Consider the following 25578-nt stretch of genomic DNA (forward strand, 5'->3'; position numbering starts at 1 on the left):
ATATTGCACACAAGAACAACGTCTAACAAGAATCATTCACAAATGAAGACATAACTTCATGTCTGAGCTTTTTATGTCTTGGTGTTTGTGAGCGTGTAAGCTAAAAATAAGATATTTTCTTTCAGAAGACGGTGGAGAACAAAAAGAGTTCCAAGAAAGTTACGATTTACAAGCCAATTCAATTAAATATGCTTTATCGACATGTTTGCAACCAGAAAATATTGCAAAGTCATAATGAGATTATAAAAATAGAGTTAATACTATGAAAATCAAGAAAATAGAAAATGTATAAGAGACTGGAAATGTGTGTGTGTGTGTGTGTGTGTGTGTGTGTGTGTGTGTGTGTGTGTGTGTGTGTGTGTGTGTGTGTGTGTGTGTGTGTGTGTGTACCCGTGCTGCTGTAGAAGGCCAGGCGAGACGTGGTGTGGAACTTCTGGATGAGGAACTGAGACAGAGAGATCTTGTCGTCGGTGCTCAGAGACTCGTCCCCGCTCTTCCAGTACAGCATCAGGTCTTCATCTGTGTAGGCGTCTGGACACCACAGCAACCAATCAGATTCACTCTTAGATGCAATAACGCATCTCCAACAAAGCTCCTAATAAATGGCTCATAACAAATTGTTGTCCATTTTTATGAAACAGCCTAAACTATTTGTCAGTTCCAACTGCTATGTCATTTATGAGCTCATTCCCTTCTATTCATTTAAACATATCAATATATTTAAACATGATACTTTATAACCATTTTGATATCTGAATGTCCTTTTTTTTTAGTTGGGACACTATTATGCTCATTCTCTTGTGTGGGAGAGAAACTCCCACACATGAGGGAACACAGGGATGTTATCCTTGTTTGCAGACCATTTACATGCACAAAAACCTATATAACACTTTACAGGGAAGCAGGCAGTGGCGGCTCCAGAGTATTTTTCTTGGGTAATCTATGGTAGGGATAACCCATACAGTGGTGGGGCTCAAGCCAGTATTTGCAAGGCAATTACATACACGCTATTTCGCCCCCTTGACAGTGAAACGCCACGCGTGAGGTTTAGATTATTTCCCCGTCTCCTTTTTTCACCAAAATTACATCGAGAGCAACAGGTGTGAGTTAAACCAGTGGTTCTCAACTGGTCAAGCCTCAGGCCCCACTTTTTAAACCCACATCCTCAACATTGTTTGTGCCATGCAAGGCAGATGATATCCCTTCACAGAACTATAGTATGCTTTTTAAACAAGTTTAAACTGATGATGGTCTTCAAAATTGAACTGTATGAAATAAAAAGGCACATTTGTCTTGTAGTAAATAAAAAGGGCGACCTGGAGCCAATCCTGCAATTTCCCCACAGGTGAAAGAGTTGACATGCTGAAAACCCAACCCCTGCAGGGGGGTCTGGGGGGATTCTCCCTCAAGGAGATTTTTTGAAATACTAACATAAAATACACATTCTGGTACTCTCTTGAGAAGAGAAATAAATAAATCTATTACTACACGACATATTTAAAAAAATGAATGCCATTTTAGTTTTTTGTTACTTTGTTCTGAAAGCTGAACCTGCTGCTCCTCAATCCGTGTATCTACTGACCATTTGTTTTTCTTTATTAAACAAGTAAACGGAAGAGCGTCTGAGAGGCCTTTTTGCTTTTTACCTTACTAACTGGTCTAATGGTCATTGGAGCGAGGGGCGGGGCCAAACTCACAGAAGTGATTTCAAAACCAAAGCACTCGTGTGCTTGGAACGGTGATAATATTATAAACAAGGGGAAACTAGGTGAATTTAGCGATCACAACGAAAACGGCCCAGACACAGATTGAACCCAGAAAATGAATGTTATTACGGGCTGTAAATAATAAGCCTTTGTCTAAAATGGACAACATTGTTAGGAGATTTAAACTATGCAGCGATTCTGTTTGTCTCGAGTTTGTTATTACTTTTTCTGCCATTAGTTATTCTTGAGATTGACACTGTTGGACTCTGTACTCGTGAAACTACTCCCACAAGTACTATGAAATACTTTTACTGTGTACTTTTTGAGTAATCCTCTGTCAATATCCCCTCCTGAGAACAAGAATGCATGTTTCTTTACTATTTTGAATAAGCGTTAAACAACCTTTCTTCCTGAGACTGATATTGTTGGACAGAGTATTTTAAGAGGATGGTGGACATGATATCAGCAATACTTCCAGTCAGTACTCCGGCAGCAGCATTTTACCCCTTGGAACGTCTTTAGAGTCTGGCCTGGATAGCTGGTCACAACTATCCTTCAGCAAAGTGACACACTCATGTGACTCTTGTTGGCCTCTTATGGAGCTGCTGTCTTTTAAATAGGATTATTTCTCTGCTCCAGTTCATTCCTCACAGATTCTTCCATCAGTCCCAGTCATTGCATGTCAGTCAATAGAGCTTCGAAAAATGTGTCCATTTCAACAACATGTTTTTTTGTGAGTGAAGGCCAGAGCTAAATTATAGATTGTTTGATTGTGTAATTACAAGGTGAGAGAAAATAAATGGAAGTGTGCTGGAGGCGTTGACTGGGACTGATGAAAGGATGAGACTGAAGAATCTGCGAGGAACGAACTAGCGGCTGAGAAATAATCATATATTAAAAGACAGCAGCTTCATAAGAGGGCAACCATGTGACAGAGTGTGTCACTTTGCTGAAGGATAGTTGGGACCAGCTATCCAGGCCAGACTCTAAAGACATTCCAAGGTGTAAAAATGCTGCTGCCGGAGTACTGACTGGATGTATTGCTGATATCATGTCCATATCCTCTTAAAAATACTCTGTCCAACAATATCAGTCTCAGAAATAAATGTTTTTTAACGCTTTTTAAAAGAAAAACATGCATTCTTGTTCTCAGCAGGGGACTTTGACAGAGTATTTCTAAAAAGATACACAGTAAAAATACTTCAATGTATTGTTAGTAGTAGGCTAACTAATACAAAGTAAAACATTATCAATTTCATTAAGAACTAATGGTAAAATTGTAGTTGTATCATTCATCAAAGATAGCAGAAAACATGCATGATGTACTATGGAGGGGACTGACAGAGGATTACTCACAAAGTACACAATAAAAGTACTTCATTTTATTTCTGGTAGCAGTCAAACTAGTACCGAGTCCAAGAGTGTCAGTTTTATTAAGAACTTGTGGTAAAGAATATTTGTATCACTCATTGAATATAGCAGGGAAAAAGATGAAGAGCAGCTGATTTGAAAAAACAAACTCGAGAGACGGCGGAGTTGACCGCAGTGCAGAATCGCTGTATTGTTTAAATCTGTTGTCAAGTTTAGACACAGGCTTATTATATTTACAGACCTTAATAACATTAAGTTATCAACAACTGTTTTCGTTGTGATCGCTAAATTCACCTTGTTTATAATATTATCACAGTTCCAAGCAAACGAGTGCTTTTGTTTTGAAATCACTTCCGTGAGTTTCGCCCCGCCCCTCGCTCCAATGACCATTTGACCATTCAGTAAGGTAAAAAGCAAAAAGGCCTCTCAGACGCTCTTCCGTTTACTTGTGTAATAAAGAAAAACAAATGGTCAGTAGATACACGGATTCTCCTCACAGAGAGAAGAGGGAAGAGGCTGTGAATGACTTTACATTGTGGATAAGGGTGGATAGCCCCCATTGTTCTGTGTGTCATAATGAAAGACAGCCCACACACCTACCAATCATCAAACCGTGGGGTCTCATTACGTAATGTTGTATCCATGGATGTATAAAGAGTAGTTCTACCGCACAATTATTCTCCGTCGGGACTTCCTGCAACAACACCACGCCGTTATCGTGATTCTGATTGGCCAGAATACATTAGCAAAGATGTTTTATTGAGAAGACGATCACTACGTGACAAAAGTTTTCAAAACCGTTTCTAGTCTTCTGCATTTCCAGATCCAAATCAATCTTACTAACTGCTGTCTGTGCAATTTACTCGGCGCAAGTTGGTGGACTTTATTTTGCTTACTTTAACATCATTTTTCATGGTGGGGCTAAGGCGGGGCTAAGGTGGGGCTAAGCCATTTCTTGGTATGGCTGTAGCCTACCCCAGCCATACCCTGGAGCCGCCACTGGAAGCAGGACAGGGCTTCTTTAAGTAGTTAACCTGCAGGTACATAGGAATAGCTCTCCATTGTAATCTGTAGGTGGTCCGTCTGTTTTTAGAGTCAAGACATGCATTGACTAGATGAACATGTGTTTTTGACCAGTCTAAGAATCAGTTAAATACTGTATGCCCAGAATAGCTGATGGCATACAATGTGCCGGCAGACTTGATTCACTTGTTTGGGTTTTTTTCATTGGCCATGCATTTTAGTAAACTTGCAGCATGGTATGCAATCTGTTCAAGTTTAGAGAAGCTTGTGTTTTCCAGATTACATTGATTTACAATTAATGACTTACTTCACCTATTTATATAGTGGCAGACTGCCTTTAACTGTATTTCTGCTTAATAAATAAAAGCAGTTAACACGTGTTGTAGGAGCATGACAGTCCACTGTTGGTAATATAGGAATGTATATGTGTGTGTGTCCCTGTCCTAATTTTGTGTTTTTTTTTTTTTCTGGTTTACAGTCTGTCCTCATTTCAAATATCTGTACTGACAGTTTGCGTTAATCCCTATAAATATTCAAACGGTCCTACCTCTACATGAAGTTACAAAATAACAGATTATTTATTCTTTGATAACAAGATCAATTAAACAGAATGTTAAAGCATGAGTTGACATGTTTCCCGTCATGATCCTATACTTTATCTTTTGCATTGCAGAAAAAAACTTTAAAAATGTAAATATTTTGAAGCAAAAGCAGAAAATCTTCACATTTAAGAATTTGGAACTGTGAAATCTTTTTTTATAAAAAAGTAAATTGCTGCCACTTCATTTTCAACAAACCCACCTATACTGTATGGTATTACTTACTTGAATATAATGTTGGATGGTTAAATCTATAGCAAATATACATATTTTATACGTTTTTTCCTAAGTATTGTGTGTACAAATAATAATTGATAAAGTAACTAGTAAATACATAATAAATAAACTACATGTATTGGAATGAAAAGTATGAAATTTGCTCCAAAATGTAGAGTAGAAGTATAAAGTAGTAAAAAATGAAATTACTCAGGTAAAGTACAAGTACTTCAAATTAAGTACAGTACTTGAGCAAATGTACTTAGTTACTTTCCACCACGGTCTAGTGATATGGCAGTGATTTGGCCCCCCCTTGAATGGAAGTAAAACCATGTGACCTCTTGTTTTGATCGGGTCCCTCACAGGAAGAAGCCTTTATGATTTGAGAAGCAGAGAGGTACTCACAGCTCTCCAGCTCCAGGGAGCAGGTCTGAGAGTCCAGAGGGAAGCGGCTGAAGTCCATGTTACAGGCTGCTGTCACTGTCACTCTGTCCAGATGAGACACAGAGACACACAGTCAACAGGGTGTTACGTCATGATGTCACTCAGTGTCTCAATGTAATCCAGGGGTGCCCAACCAGCCGATCACGGGGAGATTCCTAGTCGATCACGAGATGTGTCTAGTAGTGATGTGTCGGTCGCGAACGAGCCGGTTTTTGTTTTTTTGTTGTTAAGTAATACAAGACAGAATGATATGATGATCTCCGCGCGCTGCTCCGTGCATGCATGCAGTGACATGTAATATTCAAGGATTAGAGACTGTTGGATGCTGCTGTACTGAGCATTGCAATATATTTATTTTCACTGTTATTTATTTATGATTATAGCTCAGCAAAGATTTGATGTAAGCTGCTGCTGTCTTTTTTTCTATAGTTAATACTGAAATAGAGCCCGGCTGTTTTGTCAGGGCCTTTTCTTTAAATATAATTTTAAAATGTCGATACAGTAGCCCCTTTTTTTAAATGTCTATGCTTAAGTTTGTATAGGTGTTGTTGCTATCTGCTTTGTGTAGCGTGGTTCTACAAGCAAGTCAGTGCATGCATTGGGTGGTATCAGAGAGTTACACGGGTCTGTAAATGCAATGAAAACATTCGGCCACAGTAAATTACATTACATTACATTACATGCCACTTGTTAGACGCTTTTATCCAAAGCGACTTACATACTCAATACTGTGGGCAATTCCCACAGGAGCAATTTGGGGTGAAGTGTCTCAGGGACACAACGACATGCTGACTGCAGTGGGGTTTGAACCTGTGACCCCCTGATCCGAACACCAACGCACAACCCACTGCACCACACGCTTTCGAAATCATTTAAACATGTAATTTTTTACTTTTGAATACTTCAGTACAAAGGATGTATTGAATAATTTAATTTATATATGTGTACACAGTCAAAACAGGGCTACATTTGATTTAATTAGAAAAGGTATAATAATAGGTATGGGAGGTGTGTGGCGCAGTGGATAGAGCCTTGGTGTTGGGATCAGGGGGTCACTGGTTCAAAGCCCACTGCAGTCAGCATGTCATTGTGTCCCTGGGCAAGACACTTCACCCCAAATTGCTCCTGTGGGGATTGCCCACAGTATTCAGTATGCAAGTCGCTCTGGATAAAAGCGTCTAACAAGGAACATGTAATGTATAATATGTGATAAACTGAAGAGCCGTTTGGGAGCCGAAAGAGCCGGCTATTCTTGGTGAGCCGAGCCAAATGATCCGGCTCACCAAGAAGAGCCGGAATTCCCATCACTAGTGCATAGGCGGCGCGTGAGGCTCAGGTTTGGGAAGGCTAAATAACTTTTTTTACCTGACGCTGCCCGCCTCCGGCGTCTATAGAAAAGAGATCAACTCTCAGTGAAAGCACCGCCTGCTGACCGATCAGAGCTCAGTGTGCGGAGTTTAAATCTATCAAGTCATATTACAGGATAAAGGAAATACAGTTTAAACTGCAGTATGCAGAGAAGACGCCGACGTGTCGCACTTATCATTCATATTACATCATCAATCAGATCATCGATCATATAATATCATAATATATCATATATTTCCTTATCTAAGTCAGCTTCTCCAGCCGTATCTGGCCGTGCAACACTTACATTGTCACATAGCCTACTGTATGCAGAAGTATTATTTTAAGCAACACATTAAGTTTACGAAACACTCAACTCAAATGTAATTATGTTAATTATTTAATTATTAAGTCAGATCACTCGTGTCTTAGATGAGGCAGTGATATCATAAACCTGTTAATGTAGGCCTACGCATTCAAACAATCAAACACTCTGTAGTTTATTTATTTTTTAACCAGCTGTTCTGTATTCACCTTGCATGTGCAAGGTGAATATGTTGCTTTTATCCTGGATAAAGTGTTTAAGTCATGGATATTTAAAGTTGAACTTCTTCATATTTGTCTAATATTATAGTTTCATTTTCATTAATGATGTATGACGCTGCGCTGTCAGTACGCTTGTCCATGTTTGTGATTGGTCAAATGTTGCTAGCCCCGCCCCTTGAACGCGTTCTCAGCCGGACAGAGAAACCCTGGGTTGATTTACTGAGTTGATAACCAGCGTCGTAGGACCGCTTAGCGAGATCTCGTTTGTTAGGATTAGTTAAGATAACTCAAACATATCCAGGGTATGTTGAACTGGCTTCGTAGTACAGTTTACTGGTGGCTGCATAGCAGCGCTAATGTCAAAGACACAAACATAATACATTATATTTAAATGTTACCAGGATGCAGTGACACAACTATTTGGGAAGGCCTACACTACAGTACCCACCGCCCCTGCACTAGTGTCTAAAAATAGAACAACAATATTCTGTTTTATCGTTAATGTCCTGTAACATAATCTTCCTGTGCCAGAATAATGCACTTGAACGCATCAAAGCTTTGTGATTGGCCGGCGTGACCCCATGTGTCGGGCGTGGCTGGTGGGCAGTGGGCACTATTTCGCTGACGTTGTCCGTGTCAACAGGAGTGACAGTCCGCACACACACAAGACCGCAATTATGGCAGAAGCAAAAAAGCCCAAAATATATAATTTTCACTCCGAGTGGGAGGATGATTATTTTTGTATCTATTCCAATTCAAAGTCCATCTGTCTCATCTGCAATGCGAGCGTGGCTTTATCGAAGAAGGGTAATTTAGGAGCGGCATTTCAAAACAGTGCACAAACGCTACGAGACGGAATTCCCTCCTAATTCTGCCCTACGCTCCAAAAGGGGAGGGGCCTGAAAGGACAGCTAAATGCACAGCAGTCCATTTTCACCAGGCCCAACAACAAGAGCAAGGCTGCTCAGTGGCGGTTCTAGACCAATTTGACTGGGGGGGCCACTGGGGGGCCAGTTATTTTCTGAGGGGGGCACAATAAATGCAGGACGAAAAAGAGAACTAGACAGTATGAAGTAATTGCGCATAAGAAAACAATGCAATACAGTTATTGGTATTTGTTTCAGTACACTTATTTATTTCAGATAGATCTTATAGTTATTACTGTTAGCTTCAGCTTAAGTTATAGTGCAATGTTTGCACTAACACCATATTTATATAAAAATAAAGGCAATGAACAGTTACATCTCTACTTTACATAAGGGTGTCTGCACAATCTCACATTACAGCAACAAAATCCTGCGGTTTTTGGCAAACCGAGTACCAGAAAATATACATTTAAAAAAAACAAAAAACGTTTCATTGTTAGGGGGGCCACAGGGGGGTCAGAGGTCAGTGTTAGGGGGGTCAGAGGTCAGTGTTAGGGGGGCACTGCCCCCCACCCTGCCCCCCCCTAGAACCGCCCCTAAGGCTGCTACCATAGCATATTATCGTGTCAGTCACGTTCTTGCGAAACACATGAAGTCTTTCAAAGACGGCGAAGTTGTGAAAGAAGCATTCCTGGAGGCTGCCGACGTGCTTTTGGGGGACAGTCAAAATAACAGTAGCATTTCAACAGGTTATTGATATAATAAAAACTCAAGTTAGATACCGTTATTAATCAGCTGTAAGTTTATTTTGTTTGAACTTATTCATTATAATTATTGTACAAAATGGTATAAGAATGCAAACTTAAATTGATTATAGTCTATTATCGATTCAGGTTAAGAAACTAGTGTTGCTTGCATCCTATTTTAAAGGCATTTATTTTTATACTCGACTAAAATGCAACAAAAAAGGGTTTGATTCTATTAATTTAGTCTTTTTTATTGCACTTTGGCAGCAGATTCCTGTGTAGCTTCAGATCTGAGTTGTCTTATTAGTAAGCCGAATTTATACTTTTGTAGCAACACTATTTTTATATAATGGCAAAGAAAGGGTTCAGAGTCTTTTCTTTTTTCCCTGTGTGATATCTGGCAGCACTGTTCAATGTTTCTTGAAAACATTACCACTGTAGTATGTGACGTGTGAATAAACTCTGTATCAACAACACTGTTGTGTAACTTCAGTTGAATACTTGTATGTGTGTAGATTAGAAAGAGGTAAGATAAAGGATCTGCAGTATTTTATGAAGTATTAATTGTACAAATGTGAGTTTTATACAAGTAGAAGTGTGTATTTACCTGGTAGTAGGCTGTCAGTAATGGCTACGCCTCTCTATTTGGACTGGTAGATCTCGGCAGACTGGCAACTTTAAAAGTAGCTCTCGGTTCAAAAAAGGTTGGGCACCCCTGATCTAATCAAACAGTGACTGGAAAAGACCTCCATTATTATCTTGTGTGAGTCTTTTCATTGTTTTCTGTGACCTGGGTAAAAACATCTACTTTATGTTATCTTTGAATCTTTGGCACTGAATGACACATTCATCTGGACAGGGCAGAGACCACAGGTCACATGATGTTCTTCTCTCAACACGTAGGAAGAGTCTGTCTATTTACAGCAAACTGTGATCGGGTTCCCACTCCCGCCTGAACCCACCTCATGTTATAAACTCAGGATCCATTTTTACTTCTTGTATTTTAAAAAAGCTCAATCATTTAACTGTTTCTATTGTTAATATTTGAAGTATTTCTTTGTGTGCATCATCACTCCTCCAGGGGAGTCCATCTTTATTTGTTTATGAGCTTGGACTCTTTTTCTGCAGGGACATTTGATTTCCTCTTAACCTCTGTATTTCAGATCAGTTTTAAACTTGTTCATTATAACAAATTCCCTAATTGTTGACCTTTAGCTCTGTCTGCTGTTTTGTGTCGGCACAGCTTCACATTAGAAATCATTATAAACTTTTCAAAGTCACACCACGCACGCCTGTGACACACATCTAGCTTAACCGAGTCAGAATATCAAGTGGGTTTACACACGCAAGGAATTTGCATTGATGCCTATGGTGCATACATAAGAGAAATAAAGTAGCAAAAATAGAACTATTATAAAAAGCATTTTAAAATCTATTATAAAATTAACAAATATAGAGAAATATTTACATAGACTTCAGACATTTATTGACGTATTTTATGCCTTACAACAAAATATGAAATCTTCTTAAGCTATTGTCACAGACCTTATTTCAGGCATCAAACCAAAAACACATTTAAAGAACGGGAAGTGGTAAATGCTAACTCATTTATGGGTTTTAGGACTCATTCCTGCACTGCCCTATTTTGTTAAAGGTTTTGCAGTTAGCAGTCTTGTTGATATATTAGAAAAACTGCAGAGAAATTTGTTTTTTTGTGCTATATGTAACTGTTGCTAATAGAAGACTTTACATTAAGTATGACATGCAAACATAACATTTTTGTCGCTCTGAATGACACTTCATGTGAGCCTTTGCTACCTACAAACACACATACATAAAACATCACAAACCAGAATTATTGTATTGAATGTCCAATAGTGAAACAAACAATGTATTGGCGAGTCCTTCAATTACCAGGGTCTGTTGGAGGATGGAAATTCTTTCTGAAATTACCACTTTACAGACACAAGGTCCCTGTGGCAGCATCACAACAGGGCCTCAGTCTGAAGGAAAATCACTTTGTGTCAACATTGTTTGACACAAATGAAACTATTCCAATGAAGTGTTTTATTCCAGAATGTTATTCCTGAGAGAGACCCTGAAGTAGCATTGACATGAATAATCTCTAATAAACAGAGACTAGGAAATTCCTTTAGGCTTAGCGGAGCGACCCACTTTATATTAAACAGAAGGAGATAATAAGGCCGCAAAATGAAGGACTTTTACCACAAAGATAGTCATGTTTTTCTGACTCATATGTGGTCTAAATCATGGGGGATTTTGAAATCATCTTAAAATTGATATTTGGTGTCATGGAGTGTTATCTGTTCTTTGTTTCAAGATCAAATAGTGGTTTTGCATGTTAAGCTAATCAAGCTAACAATACAGCACAGCTTACTGCAAACTATGCTTTTAGTTTTAAGCCAATAAAGGACAAAACTTTATGTTTTCTTGGGTATTATTAATACTTGGAATTTAACAGCTAAGAGCAACCGTTTAATCATATAATTTCCTATGAGGGAGGTATTCCTATATTATTAATATGCTTCTCTGGGTTCCTGTGACCAACATTCAGACGGTGAAATGCTACACACCTCAAGCTGTAGAGGACATGTCCGTCAGGAAAGACCCGCAGCATGATGTTCTCCGTGGTGGTGTCGTGGATGAAGGACCTCTTGGAGTGGACGAAGAAGACATCAGGGACCCAGATCTTCTTCACCAGACGGCCATCGAACGTCATGCTCTTATTGGTGCTGCTGGTGAACGACAGGCGCTCGTCCTTCCAGTAATGCCTGAGGTACAGGGTCATCGTGAAGTCCTGGTGGGGTTTAAGGAAAGAGGGATTAAACGTGACATCTTTATCTGTGAACCTGGTATTATTTTTGTCAAAAACAATGACTTAAAGACTCATTATGTTTGAAGTTTCTCAATCTTTGTCATATCTGTTTTTACTTCCTGTCTTTGTTTATTTTCCAATTTAAATGATGTGTCCTCTTCCATAGAGTTGTGCAGGGATGACATATTTTGGAGGAATTTTAAGCAGTGCAAAAAGGTGACAAAAAGCTATGGAATTTGGGGCATTTTGGAAGAAAAGATATCTGGCAAACACTTATACTTATAGGTTTTGATCATAAGTATAATCTCCATATATTAACACCACTTTTTGGATGTTTGAAGCATTAATGCAAAGGCAAAAGTGAAAAAGCTAACGTTAGGCTAGAAACTAACTACATAAACATCACATTAAGCAATGCTAAGCTAAAGGTGACTAATGTCAACTGCCATTTTTAAGACACATAGAAGCTTAGACATTCACCAGTGGGGTATTACTGATGTATTTTATGTCGTAAATCAAAACTTGAATATATCTTAATCTTGTGTGAACCAAAAACATAATGTCAGGCTTCTAAACAAAAACATGACGAGGGAACCAGAAGAATCAGAATCAGAATACCTTTATTAGTCCCACAGAGGGGACATTTGCATCATTACAGCAGGAAAGAGCCACAGACAGCTTAATGTTACATATGTTAAAAAAAAGTACTAAGTTATGATATAATACAAAATATAATAAAAAAATAAAAAAATAAAACTTTTCAAAATGCAAATCCTGTAACAGTTCTTAGGATTTAGCAGCCAGGTATATATTACACAGTTATTAATGGCATGTATATATTGCACATACACTGAACACAAATATAAACGCAACACTTTTGTTTTTGCTCCCATTTTTCATGAGATGAACTCAAAGATCTAAAACATTTTCTATATACACAAAATAACCATTTCTCTCAAATATTGTTCACAAATCTGAAAAAATCTGTGATAGTGAGCACTTCTCCTTTGCCGAGATAATCCATCCCACCTCACAGGTGTGGCATATCAAGATGCTGATTAGACAGCATGATTATTGCACAGGTGTGCCTTAGGCTGGCCACAATAAAAGGCCACTCTAAAACGTGCAGTTTTGCTTTATTGGGGGGGTCTGGGGAGGTCCGAAAACCAGTCAGTATCTGGTGTGAGGGGTAGGGGTAGGGTTAGGGTTAGGGTAATGTTGTGAATCGAGTGGCCTGTGTTCGTCGTCCATAACATACGCCTGCCCATACCATAACCCCACCACCACCATCGGCCACTCAATTCACAACATTACCCTACCCCTAACCCTAACCCTCACTCCAGATACTGACAGGTTTTCGGACCCCCCCCAATAAAGCAAAAATGCACGTTTCAGAGTGGCCTTTTATTGTGGCCAGCCTAAGGCACACCTGTGCAATAATCATGCTGTCTAATCAGCATCTTGATATGCCACACCTGTGAGGTGGGATGGATTATCTCGGCAAAGGAGAAGTGCTCACTGTCACAGATTCTTTCAGATTTGTGAACAATATTTGAGAGAAATGGTTATTTTGTGTATATAGAAAATGTTTTAGATCTTTGAGTTCATCTCATGAAAAATGGGAGCAAAAACAAAAGTGTTGCGTTTATATTTTTGTTCAGTGTAGTTTGATGGTATTTAACAGCAGCAAGTTACACAATTTAAAAATACAAAATGCAAAAAACACACCTTGTAAGAATTCTAAGGATTTAGCAGCCAGGTATAAATTACACAGTTATTAACGGCATATATATATATTGCACATATTGCACATAGTTGATTGGTATTCAGCAGCAAGGGGTGATATAGTCTGTGTTTTGGTGTGTGTAGGGGAGGGGGGGTCTACTTGGGGCTGTGCTAGTTGTACAGTCTGACCGCTACAGGAAGGAAGGACCTGCGGTATCTCTCCGTGAGACAGCGGGGGTGCAGCAGCCTGTCGCTGAAGGAGCTGCACAGTGAGGACAGGGTGTCCTGGAGGGGGTGGGACATATTTCACAATCTCAATGTCCGCTCCCTGGATGTTCACTGGTGTCGGGGGGAGTGTTGGCGCCGTCTGAAATCCACCACCAGCTCCTTGGTCTTCGCTGCGTTGAGCTGGAGGTGGTTCCTCTGGCACCGGAAGGTGAAGTCCTGCGTCAGCTCCCTGTCGTCCTCGTTGGAGATGAGGCCAACGATGGCGGAGTCGTCAGAGAACTTCTGCAGGTGACAGGTATCGCTTTTCAAAAGAACGATGCAATACAACTGAGATCAGCTCAAAGAGAACTAAAGGGGAAACTTCAAGAAGCCCGAGAGCAACATAGTCTGAGTGTCCGAGAGGCTTTCTCAACCAAGAACTCGAAAGAACTGTGGGACTCTGTTAAAGAAATTACAAATCTGAACTCCGGCAAGAGGGAGATGCATGTTCTGGATGAGCTTACCAAAGCAAATTAACTTAACAACTTCTACAAACGTTTTGATATTAATTATGCTTCTAACATTGATGCATCTAATAACTTGTCAACCTCTTTAACCTGTGACCCAATACACAATAGAAGAAGAATAATGGATGATAGTGCTGTGGCCAGGGTTTTCAAACAACTGCATACTAAGAAGGCCAGTGGGCCAGACGGTATTTCGGCACTCCTGCTGAAAACGTTTGCAGACGAGCTCACCCCTGCCTGGTGTCCATTATTCCAGCTCTCTGCTGACTCGGGAAGCATCCCTCAAATATGGAAGAAAGCTGTCATCATACCAGTTGCAACAAAAACATGCCCACATGACAACAATGACTTCAGACCAGTGGCTTTGACCTCAATAGTTATGAAGTCACTAGAACGGACTATTGTAGGGAACCTGCGAACTGAGGTGCAACACCTCTCAAACTTAATGTGGAGTCGGTGTGTAGATATGCTAAAACAATGTCGGACACCGTAATCTTCTCTGGTCCCCTCCCCAATCTGATCAATGATGACATGTATAGCCGCATGTCATCATTTCAGCGCTGGTTGTCTTGGTGGTGCCCAGCAAACAATGTGGGCTTCGTAAATAATTGGACAGCCTTCTGGGGAAAACCTGGTCTGATTAAGAGAGACGGCATTCATCCTACTTTGGAAGGTGCAAATCTCATTCCGGCAAACATTTCAGGGCTTTGTGGACTTAATCCATGACAAACTGGAGTTGAGACCAGGAGGCGGAGTCGCAGTCTTACACACTTCTCTGCGCTCTCTCCTAGGCAGTCATCCATAGGAATCCCGAACCCAATAAAATACCCAATATTAGCGGTGTGTGTGTCTGCCCAAGGACAAGTTAAGGTAAAACCTAATAGAGGTGTCATAAATAATAACCTAATAAAAGTAAATGTAACAACTACTACAGTGCAACAAAACAGGAAGATTAAATGTGGTCTCTTAAACATAAGATCTCTAGCATCTAAAGCAATATTGGTAAAATATTTAATATCAGATTATAATATTGATATATGCTGTCTCACTGAAACTTGGTTGAGACATGAAGAATATGTCAGCATAGATGAGGCCACTCCACCCAGCTATATCAATACTCATATTGCCCGAGGCACGGGCCGAGGAGGTGGAGTTGCAGCCATCTTTGACTCAAGTTTACTTATCAATACTAAACCAAAATTAAATTATACCTCCTTTGAAAGTCTCGTTTTTAGTCTTACGCATCCGACCTTGAAAACTTATTTGTTACAGTGTACCGTGCACCAGGTCCTTATTCAGAATTATTATCTGAACTCTCTGAGTTTTTATCAACTTTGGTACTTAAAACAGATAAAGTAATTATCGTAGGTGACTTTAATATTCATGTTGACGATGATAAAAATAGCCTTACTGTTGCATTTAACTCTATATTAGATTCTGTTGGTTTTTGTCAGAGTGTAAATAAACCAACCCACTGCTATAATCACACTCTTGACCTTGTTCTGACTTATGGTATTGAAATTGAGCAACTATTAGTCGAACCGCATAATCCTGCTTTATCCGACCATTTCTTAGTAACTTTTGAAGTACTATTACTAGACTACAAAGCATTAGTCAAAAGCTCCTGCAGCAGAAACCTATCTGTTAGTGCTATAGCCACATTTAAGGAAGAGATTCCATCAATACTTAACTCGATAGCATGTCTGCATGTAAGGGAGGAAACTTATACAAAATGTACACCACCCCAAATTGATCATGTTGTTGATAGTGCTAGAGATGCGCTGCGAATACAATTAGACTCTGTTGCTCCTTTGAAAAAGAAGAAAATAAAACAACATAGATTAGCTCCATGGCATAATGCCGAAACCCGCAAAATAAAGCAAAAGTCGAGACAACTTGAAAGGATATGGAGTTCCACTAAACTTGAAGAATCTCGTTTAATTTGGCATATTACTCTCAATGAATATAAGAAAGCACTGCGTAAAGCGAGAGCAGCTTACTACTCTTCATTAATAGATGAGAATAAGAATAATGCAAGATTTCTTTTCAGCACTGTAGCCAGGCTGAGAGAGAGCCACAGCTCGATTGAGCCTTCTATTCCCATAGCACTCAGTAGTAATGATTTGATGTGCCTTTTTAATGATACAATTGTTACTCTTAGAAACAAAATGAATGACCTCTTGCCTTTGACCAGTATAGTGTTATCAACAGCTCCCGGAAACGTAAGTTCTAATATTACACTAGATAGTAAACTAGAATGCTTTTCAGCCATTAACCTTGAACAATTAAATTCAATGATTCTCTCTTCTAAACCATCAACGTGCATGTTAGACCCAATTCCAACTAAGCTGTTGAAGGAAGTTTTTCCATTAATTAGCACTTCTTTATTAAATATTATGAATATGTCTTTATTATCAGGCTATGTTCCACAATCATTCAAAGTAGCAGTGATAAAACCTCTTCTTAAAAAGCACAACCTCGATCCAGAGGTTTTAGCCAACTATAGACCTATTTCTAATCTTCCGTTCCTCTCAAAAATTATTGAGAAAGCGGTCGCAAAACAGTTGTGTGATTACTTAAAAAACAATGATTTATTTGAAGATTTTCAGTCTGGCTTTAGAACACATCATAGCACAGAGACAGCTCTGGTTAAAGTCACAAATGACATTCTAATAGCCTCAGGCAAGGGACTTGTCTCTATTCTTGTTTTGCTCGATCTCAGTGCTGCGTTTGATACTATCGACCATGATATCTTATTGCAAAGACTAGAGCACTTCGTTGGCATTAAGGGAACTGCTTTAGGCTGGTTTAGGTCCTATCTATCTGAACGCTCTCAGTTTGTACGTGTTAACGATGAATCTTCCACGCAAACCAAAGTTAGCCATGGAGTGCCACAGGGCTCAGTGCTCGGCAGGGTGGGAATTTCACGACGGCCATGGCCGTCGTTGCCCCGCACTTTGGCCGTGATGCCCTGTGAAAAAAAATGCAATTCACAGCCAAAGTGGCCTTGGTGCCCCTGTCAAAAGTTCCAGTGTAAACAACGCTAGTAAAGTCATATTAGTGCGCGCAGTAGGATAGTCCCGTGCCTGTGGATCAGAGCGATTGCTCTGCTGTGATTGTTCCGTCAGAAATGCCTGTAGGGGCCCGACAGCCTCCTCCTCAGCCGCGGGAGCAAGACAAGCACAGGTAAGCAAGCGGACCAAGCTGTTTTGATATGATTTAACTGAAGTATGTGGTAGTATTTGAAAGGACTTAACATTTACGTGTTTATAGAAAGTACTATTGATAGGTAATTACCATTGTATTAGCCTGTTTAAAGTCGACTCGTTACATTTTGTCATGAAAACTAGCGATAGCTAGCTAGTTTGGATAGCGCTAACGTCTTCCCTTCAAGGGGTCTAGATCTAGTGTTGCTTCTACAAGCTAGCAGATAGCTGTCACCTTTGAATCTAGTATTTTTCTTGCTAAGCGGTTTTGATATAATACATGACTGACTTATGTGGTTTATGGCTGAACTTAACGTATACGTCAGGGGTACTCAAATACAAATCTTAAAGGTCCAAAATAAATGTTTCAATAAGACAAAGGTCCGTTTATTACGGTCATTCAAACTTTTAAACAATTGCAACAAGATTCTTAACACGAGGTTGCAAAAACAAAAATAATCTGTATGCAGCCGTTTTCATTGTTATTGTGTCTGTGCTTGACCCCTCAGAGTCGCAGTGTAAGAGCTGCACAGTTATGAATAAAGGCAGCTGCACCCTCTTTCATTCAGCATTCCCATTATTGCTTTATAAATGTATTCCCCCTTGTGTGTCCACTGAGGTTCGTCAGGCCCAACACATCTTCAACAAACTCCCCCTTTGCCTCATCATAACAACTCACAAACACCAGCAACTGAGCATTGTCAGTGGTGTCAGTGGACTCACCCACAGCTAAGGAAATGCACTGTGCATTTTTTATTCCATCACAAAGCTGATGAATCAAATCACCAGCCAGTATTTATGTTCTTCTGGTTGCTGTGGAATCTGAGAGGGGGATTTGCTTGATTTGACCTGTTATTTCGTCTTTTTGTTTGCCTTCAACATGGTCTCCATCACTTCAGTCATGCATTCTTTTATACTGCAGTTATTATCCAGTGGAAAGCCCTTACCTACTGGCCTAGTTCAATCAAAGTGGTTACTTTTTTTTGGCTGGGCAGTGTAGTTTTAAACACCGTCTTATTTGACTTTCTCAGGACTTAAAACAGTTTTTTGGGGGCAGACCCCCTCAAAGAAAACAATATATTTACACACGTAAGGTCATCATCTTAATAGTTGTGTATGCTCATCCGTGAGCAGAGCATCAAGTTGACATGTCTATTACAGCTGAATGCGGCGATTACCATCTTGTTCAGCGAAACGCCTCACAAACGTATTAAGATCAACAGCTTTAGTGCGTTTTGATTCAATACTGAGTACAGCCAAACTGACAGTCTCTTCTCTGTCAGTGTAGACCGCAAATACCTCATTCCTTCAGTGCTTGGGTCCGAATGCTTCTCGTTTTGCGCCGTCCAGTTAAAAATGAAATCGCCGCCAAATCGTATGTCCACGCTCGCGCCAGGACCGGGGGAGGGGTTACATGACGTGCATCTTGTGCTGCATTCACTTGCACTCGGACATTAGAGACTTTCTCTCATAAATGTCCGATGAGCCACAACTTTTCTTTCAAAACAAAGCTGCCAACTGGGGTGGCAGCTGGGTGGCAAGGCCTATTTTTAGGGTGTCAGTTGCCACCCCGGTAGGTGAATCTAGGCTACTAGCTACAGTACAGATGGAACTAGATGAGCTGTTAACTCTCGCTCTGAATTTTTGTTGTTTTTGTTTTAATTCTCGCTCTGACTTAGACAGGTTGAAAGAGACACACACATTTTTCCCACCCCCATTCCGCGAAGACCCGCCCTACTGTGCCTCTGATTCGCAGATTGTTTGGGGGGGAAAAACGCTGACTGGATGCTGAATGTGATTGGACCAAAGCGTTGACACACACAGGTGGAACACAGTGGAACAGTCAGACATGCAGAGCGCTGTTTGCAGTGGACATAGCGGAGAATTTTGACTCGTTGCGAATGCGTTGTGGCGATGTCTCACATATAATACAGAGAGATCATACATATGAAAAGTATAATTTGCTCAGAGTCCGGAGACAGTGCTGGTTCGGTCCGGATCCGGACCAGAGTCCGTAGTTTGAGGATGCCTGGTATACGTTAAAGAAACACTATTGCTATTCAGCCATTTGTAAAACGACTGGTGTTGACGTTAGTGCTACACTTTTCAGTCATGTTGATTGACCAGCGTAATTTAACCAAACGGCCTTTGTGCCCTGTCATGTGGCCTTTGTGCCCTGTCATGTGGCCTTTGTGCCCTTGAAAAAAATGTGAACGGGAAGGCCAAATGGCCTTGCCCCTAAAATGACGAAATTCCAAGCCTGGTGCTCGGACCTATTTTGTTCACATTATATATGCTTCCGTTAGGCAATATTATAAGGAATCATTCTGTAAACTTTCATTGTTATGCGGATGATACTCAACTATATTTCTCAATCAAGCCTGATGAAATTAATCATCTAAATAAAATTCAAGACTGCCTTAAGGACTTAAAAACGTGGATGACCTTACATTTTTTGATGTTAAACACAACCAAAACTGAAGTTATTGTACTTGGCCCGAATAATCTACGAAACAAATTATCTAAAGATATACTAACTATGGATGGCATTAATTTGGCCTCCAGTGAGACTGTAAGGAATCTTGGTGTTATATTTGATCAGGATTTATCCTTTAACGCCCACATAAAATCAATTTCAAGGACCGCCTACTTCCATCTACGTAACATTGCAAAAATCAGGCATATCTTGCCTCAAAACGATGCAGAGAAACTAGTCCATGCATTTGTTACTTCAAGGCTGGATTATTGTAACTCTTTATTACCAGGGTGTACCAAGAAGTCAGTCAAGTCGCTTTAGCTGATTCAAAATGCTGCAGCTCGTGTACTAACCAGAGTTAGGAAAAGGGACCACATTACTCCTGTTCTGGCTGCCTTACACTGGCTCACTATAGAACACAGGATAGAATTTAAAATTATTCTTCTCGCCTACAAAGCCCTTAATGGGCAGGTGCCATCTTACCTTAAATAACTCATTATACCCTACTGTCCTATTAGGGCATTGCATTCCAAGAATGCAGGGTTGTTGGTTGTTCCTAGAGTCTCTAAAAGTACAATGGGAGCCAGAGCCTTTTCTTTTCAAGCTCCACATTTGTGGAATCAGCTTCCAGTTTGTGTTCGGGCGGCAGACACCCTATCCGTTTTTAAGAGTGCGCTTAAGACCTTCCTTTTTGATAAAGCTTATAGTTAGGGCTGGTTAGATCAGCCCCTAGTTTTGCTGATATAGGCTTAGTTTGTCGGGGGACATCTTACTTCTTCCTTCTCTCTGTCTATACCTGTGTACTCTCATGTTCCGATTAACCCAGCTTCCCCAAATGTCTTTCTTTTTGGTGTCTATATACGCCGGGATCCGGAGTCATGGATGATCCTGCGGTCCTGTGTCCTGGATCGCAAGCCCTGGATCTTGAGTCGTGGCTGTGGTCCTGGATCATAGGTCCTGGATGGATATCCTCGTGGATTCATCTTCCTATTATACACACATGCATTTCCAAACATTTGGACTACCTATGTTGCAAATGTATTATCTTTTCAATTTACACACGGCATCTATTCCACGTCTGTCCGTCCTGGGAGAGGGATCCCTCCTCTGTTGCTCTCCCTGAGGTTTCTCCCATGTTCCCTTTAAACTGTGGGTTTTCTCCGGAAGTTTTTCCTTGTACGATGTGAGGGTCTAAGGAGAGAGGGTGTCGTATTGTCATACTGATATTGTGTACACACTGTAAAGACCACTGAGACAAATGTAACATTTGTGATATTGGGCTATATAAATAAACATTGATTGATTGGACCCCTACCAGTTTGCGTACAGCGATGGTAGAAGTACAGATGATGCTCTGACCTCTACAACTCACTTATTCTAAAACACCTGGAAAATCCTTTAGCTTATGCTAGATTAATGTTCATGGACTTTAGCTCAGTTTTTAATACTATTCTTCCCCAAATTATGTTAAAAAAGCTCAAACAGATGGATGTGAACCCTTACTTAATCAGATGGTATCACTCCTTCCTAACTGAAAGACAGCAGCAGGTGAAAGTAAACTCGACCCTCTCTGACACACAAGTCATAAGCACAGGGGCACCTCAAGGCTGCGTTAGCTCTCCTCTTCTCTTCACACTCTACACAAATGAGTGTAGGAGTCAGCACACACACAACCACATTATAAAGTTTTCTGATGACACAGCCATACTTAGTCTACTGACTAGAGACTCAGACATTTCTATTTATAAACTTGAGATTGAAGAAGTCGTGAAGTGGTGTGAGGCGCACAACCTGGTGTTACATGTTAAAAAAACAAAGGAAATGATCTTTGACCCCAAGTCAGTAGGTGATCACAGCCCCGTCCTTATCAACAGGGAGGGAGTTGAGCAGGTTTCACGTTTTAAATATTTGGGGATTTATTTTGATGCTCAGTTAGGCTGGGCCCATCAGGTGGATCAGGTATGCTCAAAGATAAGCCAGCACCTGCATTTTCTGCGGCGGCTCAGGGTTCATGGAGTGGATAAATGTATCATGTTAATGTTCAACAGGTGTCACGATCTGTCTGTGTTGTTGTTTTGTCTTGTCTTTTTCTATCTTTGGGTTTCCTGTTTTATTTTGTAAATTGTTCACCCCCGTTTCCTGCCTGTTGCTTTCTGTCTGTTTTCCCTCCCTGATTACCCGATTGTGTTCACCTGGTGCCTCTGTGTTTTCTCCTACCTCCTCACCTGTCTCGTGTTTGTTTGATTAGTCCTGGGTGTATTTAAGTTCTGGTTTTTCCGTCTGTCTTTGTCGGTTCGTCTTGTGTTTTGACTTGGTCTGCGGTGAGGGTTCTGTTCTGTATTTGTTAGTTGAGCCTTGAAATAAAGGAGCTATTCTTTGTCACTTTAATCTGCATTTGGGTCCTGCTTCCTGCACAAACCGTGACAGAACGAACCGACCAGAAATGGACCCAGCAGATGATCCATTTGAGGTGGAGCTACAGCATTTTTCCTTTGGTTTGGCTTGCTGCTGTGATTGGTGGAGTGGAGCGTCCAGTGTTCGGCAGAGGGAGGACGCTCTGGTAGAGGCGCACCGGTTGGCTATGGAGAAACCAGACTTGGTGAAGTTCTTGCCTGGCTGGATTTTGAACTTCCTCTGGGTGTGTGATTTCCAGCCTGCTGACTACAAACGTCTCGGTGTGGTCCGTCTGGAGTCAGCCAGTGCTTCTGCCCCAGTTCCTGCTCCTGTCCAGGAGTCGTATTCCGGAACTCGTCAGGCTTATGGAGGTCCACAGAGTATTCAGGAGGCTGCTAAGAGGAGTCGTCGCAAGGCCAGGCTAGCAGCCCGAGCCCCAGCAGCCATGGTTCCGGCTCCAGTGCCGGACCCAGCAGCCATGGTTCCGTGCTCCAGTACCATCCCACATAGCCATGGTACCGTGCTCCAGTACCACCCCACACAGCCATGGATCCGTGTTCCGGTTCCTTGCCCAGCAGTCATGTTTCCGGCTCCAGAACCGGACGTTGCAGCCATGTTTCCGGCTCCAGAACCGGACCTTACAGCCATGATTCTGGCTTCAATTCCGACCCCCGCAGCCATGGTTCCGGCCCCAGCAGCCATGGTTCCGGCTTCAGTACCGGCCCCGGAAGCCATGGGCTCGACTCCAGTTTCGGCTACAGGGCTGGCTCCCCAGCCGACGCCAGCTCCCCGAGTCTTGTAGGCGTACCGGCCGACTCTAGCACCTCGTCTTCTGCTGGCTCCCCAGCCGACGCCAGCTCCCCGAGTCTTGTCGGCGTACCGGCCGACTCCAAAACCTCGTCTCCTGCTGGCTCCCCAGCCGACGCCAGCTCCCCGAGTCTTGTCGGCGTACCGGCCGACTCCAGCACCTCGTCTCCTGCTGGCTCCCCAGACGACGCCAGCTCCCCATGTCCTGTCGGCGTACCGACCGACACAAGTTCCCTCTCGAGTCCCCTCTCGAGTTCCCTCTCGAGTCCCCTCTCGAGTCCCCTCTCGAGTTCCCTCTCGAGTCCCCTCTCGAGTTCCCTCTCGGGTCCCCTCTCGAGTCCCCTCTCGAGTCCCCTCTCGAGTCCCTTCTCGAGTCCCCTCTCTAGTCACCTCTCAAGTTCCTACCCGAGTCCCCTCTCAAGTCTCCTCTCGAGTCCCCTCTCGAGTTCCCTCCTTTAGTCCCTCCTTTAGTCCCTCCTCTAGTTCCCCTCGCGAGTCCCCTCTCGAGTTCCCTTCTCTAGTTCCTCCTCTAGTCCCTCCTCCAGTTCCCTCCTTTAGTCCCTCCTCTAGTCCCTTCTCTGGTCCCCTCTCTAGTCCCTTCTCTAGTCCCATCTCCAGTCCCTCCTTTAGTCCCTTCTCAAATCCCAACCCGATGTCCTGTCCCGTTGGAGGTCCCGCCGACTACTCTCCTGCCGGGGGTCCTGCCAACCCCTTGTCCTGTCCCGGCGGAGGTCCCGCCGTCTACTCTCCTGCCGGGGGTCCTGCCAGCTTCTTGTCCTGTCTCGTTGGAGGTCCCGCCGACTACTCTCCTGCCGGGGGTCCTGCCAACCCTTTGTCCTGTCTCGTTGGAGGCCCCGCCGACTACTCTCCTGCCGGGGGTCCTGCCAACCCTATGTCCTGTCCCGTTGGAGGTCCTGCCGTCTACTCTCCTGCCGGGGGTCCTGCCAACCCCTTGTCCTGTCCCGTTGGAGGTCCCGCCGTCTATTCTCCTGCCGGGGGTCCTGCCAACCCTTTGTCCTGTGCCGTTGGAGGCCCCGCCGACTACTCTCCTGCCGGGGGTCCTGCCAACCCTTTGTCCTGTCCCGTTGGAGGTCCCGCCGTCTACTCTCCTGCCGGGGGTCCTGCCAACCCTTTGTCCTGTGCCGTTGGAGGCCCCGCCGACTGCTCTCCTGCCGGGGGTCCTGCAAATCCCGTGTACTGGTCCTCTTCCGTGGGGGATCCTGCCGAGGCCTGTCCCACCAGCTCCGACACCGGGTCCTGCCCGGTCTCCGGCACTGTCCCGTCAGCGCCTTCCTGCCCGGCCTCCGGAGCTGTCTGGTCTTCGCCCTCGAGCCCGGCCCTCTGAGAGCCGCAGTCTTCACCCTCGAGCCCGGCCCCCTGAGAGCCGCGGTCTTCGCCCTCGAGCCCAGCCCCCTGACTCTTCCGGCCGCGGTCCTCGTCCTAATGCTCGGCCCCCTGACTTTTCCGGCCGCAGTCCTCGCCCTCATGCTCGGCCCCGAGTTCGCCCGCGGTGGCCTTCGCCCCTCCATAACCCCCATTTTGGACTCTGCCTTGCCCCCGGGCCGTCCGCCCGAGACCCCTTCCTGGTCCTCTGCCGTGCCCCTGGGCTGTCAGCCCAAGCCCGTCCTCCAGACCCCCTCCACCCACCCTGGTGGCTTAGTGATGCGTCCCTCCTCCGGACCCCCTCCACCCACCCTGCTTAAGATTTTGGACTTTTGTAGTTTTGTTTTGGGACGTCTGGGATCCGTCCCTTGAGGGGGGGGGTACTGTCACGATCTGTCTGTGTTGTTGTTTTGTCTTGTCTTTTTCTATCTTTGGGTTTCCTGTTTTATTTTGTAAATTGTTCACCCCCGTTTCCTGCCTGTTGCTTTCTGTCTGTTTTCCCTCCCTGATTACCCGATTGTGTTCACCTGGTGCCTCTGTGTTTTCTCCTACCTCCTCACCTGTCTCGTGTTTGTTTGATTAGTCCTGGGTGTATTTAAGTTCTCGTTTTTCCGTCTGTCTTTGTCGGTTCGTCTCGTGTTTTGACTTGGTCTGCGGTGAGTGTTCTGTATTTGTTAGTTGAGCCTTGAAATAAAGGAGCTAGTTTGTGTCACTTTAATCTGCATTTGGGTCCTGCTTCCTGCACAAACCGTGACAACAGGGCAGCAATTGAGTCTATTATTCGTTATGGCATCACAACATGGTTTGGTAACTTGTCAGTTAAATCTAAATCACAACTCCAGAGCTTGATAAAAAGGGCTGGAAAAAGAATTGGCATGCTTCCACCATCCGCTCTTCAGGAGATATTTGAGGAGATGGTGAGAAAGCAGGTAAAGGCCGTAAAATCACATGCGACCCCAAACACATCATGTATAGAGAGTTTGAGTTGCTGCCCTCCGAGGGCAGAAGGTATAGATTACCAAACTATAGATTGAACAGGTATAAGTTTTCCTTTGTTCCGCTGTCAATCAAGCTGCTGAACAGTCAGAAACAATTGTGATTATGCTGTGTTAGGAGTTGTTGGGAGGTGCAATGTTTACAGTGTAGTTTGTGC

At 42.7% G+C, this 25578-nt stretch overlaps 1 protein-coding gene across 1 annotated transcript in view; it reads right to left on the reverse strand.

The window, feature by feature from the left end:
• Nucleotides 1-390: 390 nt before the first annotated feature.
• LOC117536283 (gamma-aminobutyric acid receptor subunit rho-2-like) overlaps nucleotides 391-25578 on the reverse strand; it is a gene marked incomplete at its 3' end in the record, with an annotated part of 101862 nt that continues 76674 nt past the window's right edge. Inside the window, exons 4-6 of the mRNA XM_034201079.1 lie at nucleotides 11459-11682; nucleotides 5321-5403; nucleotides 391-531 (exon numbers count right to left, since the gene is read on the reverse strand). Of these exons, the coding sequence (XP_034056970.1) occupies nucleotides 391-531; nucleotides 5321-5403; nucleotides 11459-11682 (448 nt within the window). The remainder of the gene's footprint in view (nucleotides 532-5320; nucleotides 5404-11458; nucleotides 11683-25578) is intronic.

Source organism: Gymnodraco acuticeps, unplaced genomic scaffold, assembly GCF_902827175.1.
Source record: "Gymnodraco acuticeps unplaced genomic scaffold, fGymAcu1.1, whole genome shotgun sequence".
NCBI lineage: Eukaryota > Metazoa > Chordata > Actinopteri > Perciformes > Bathydraconidae > Gymnodraco > Gymnodraco acuticeps.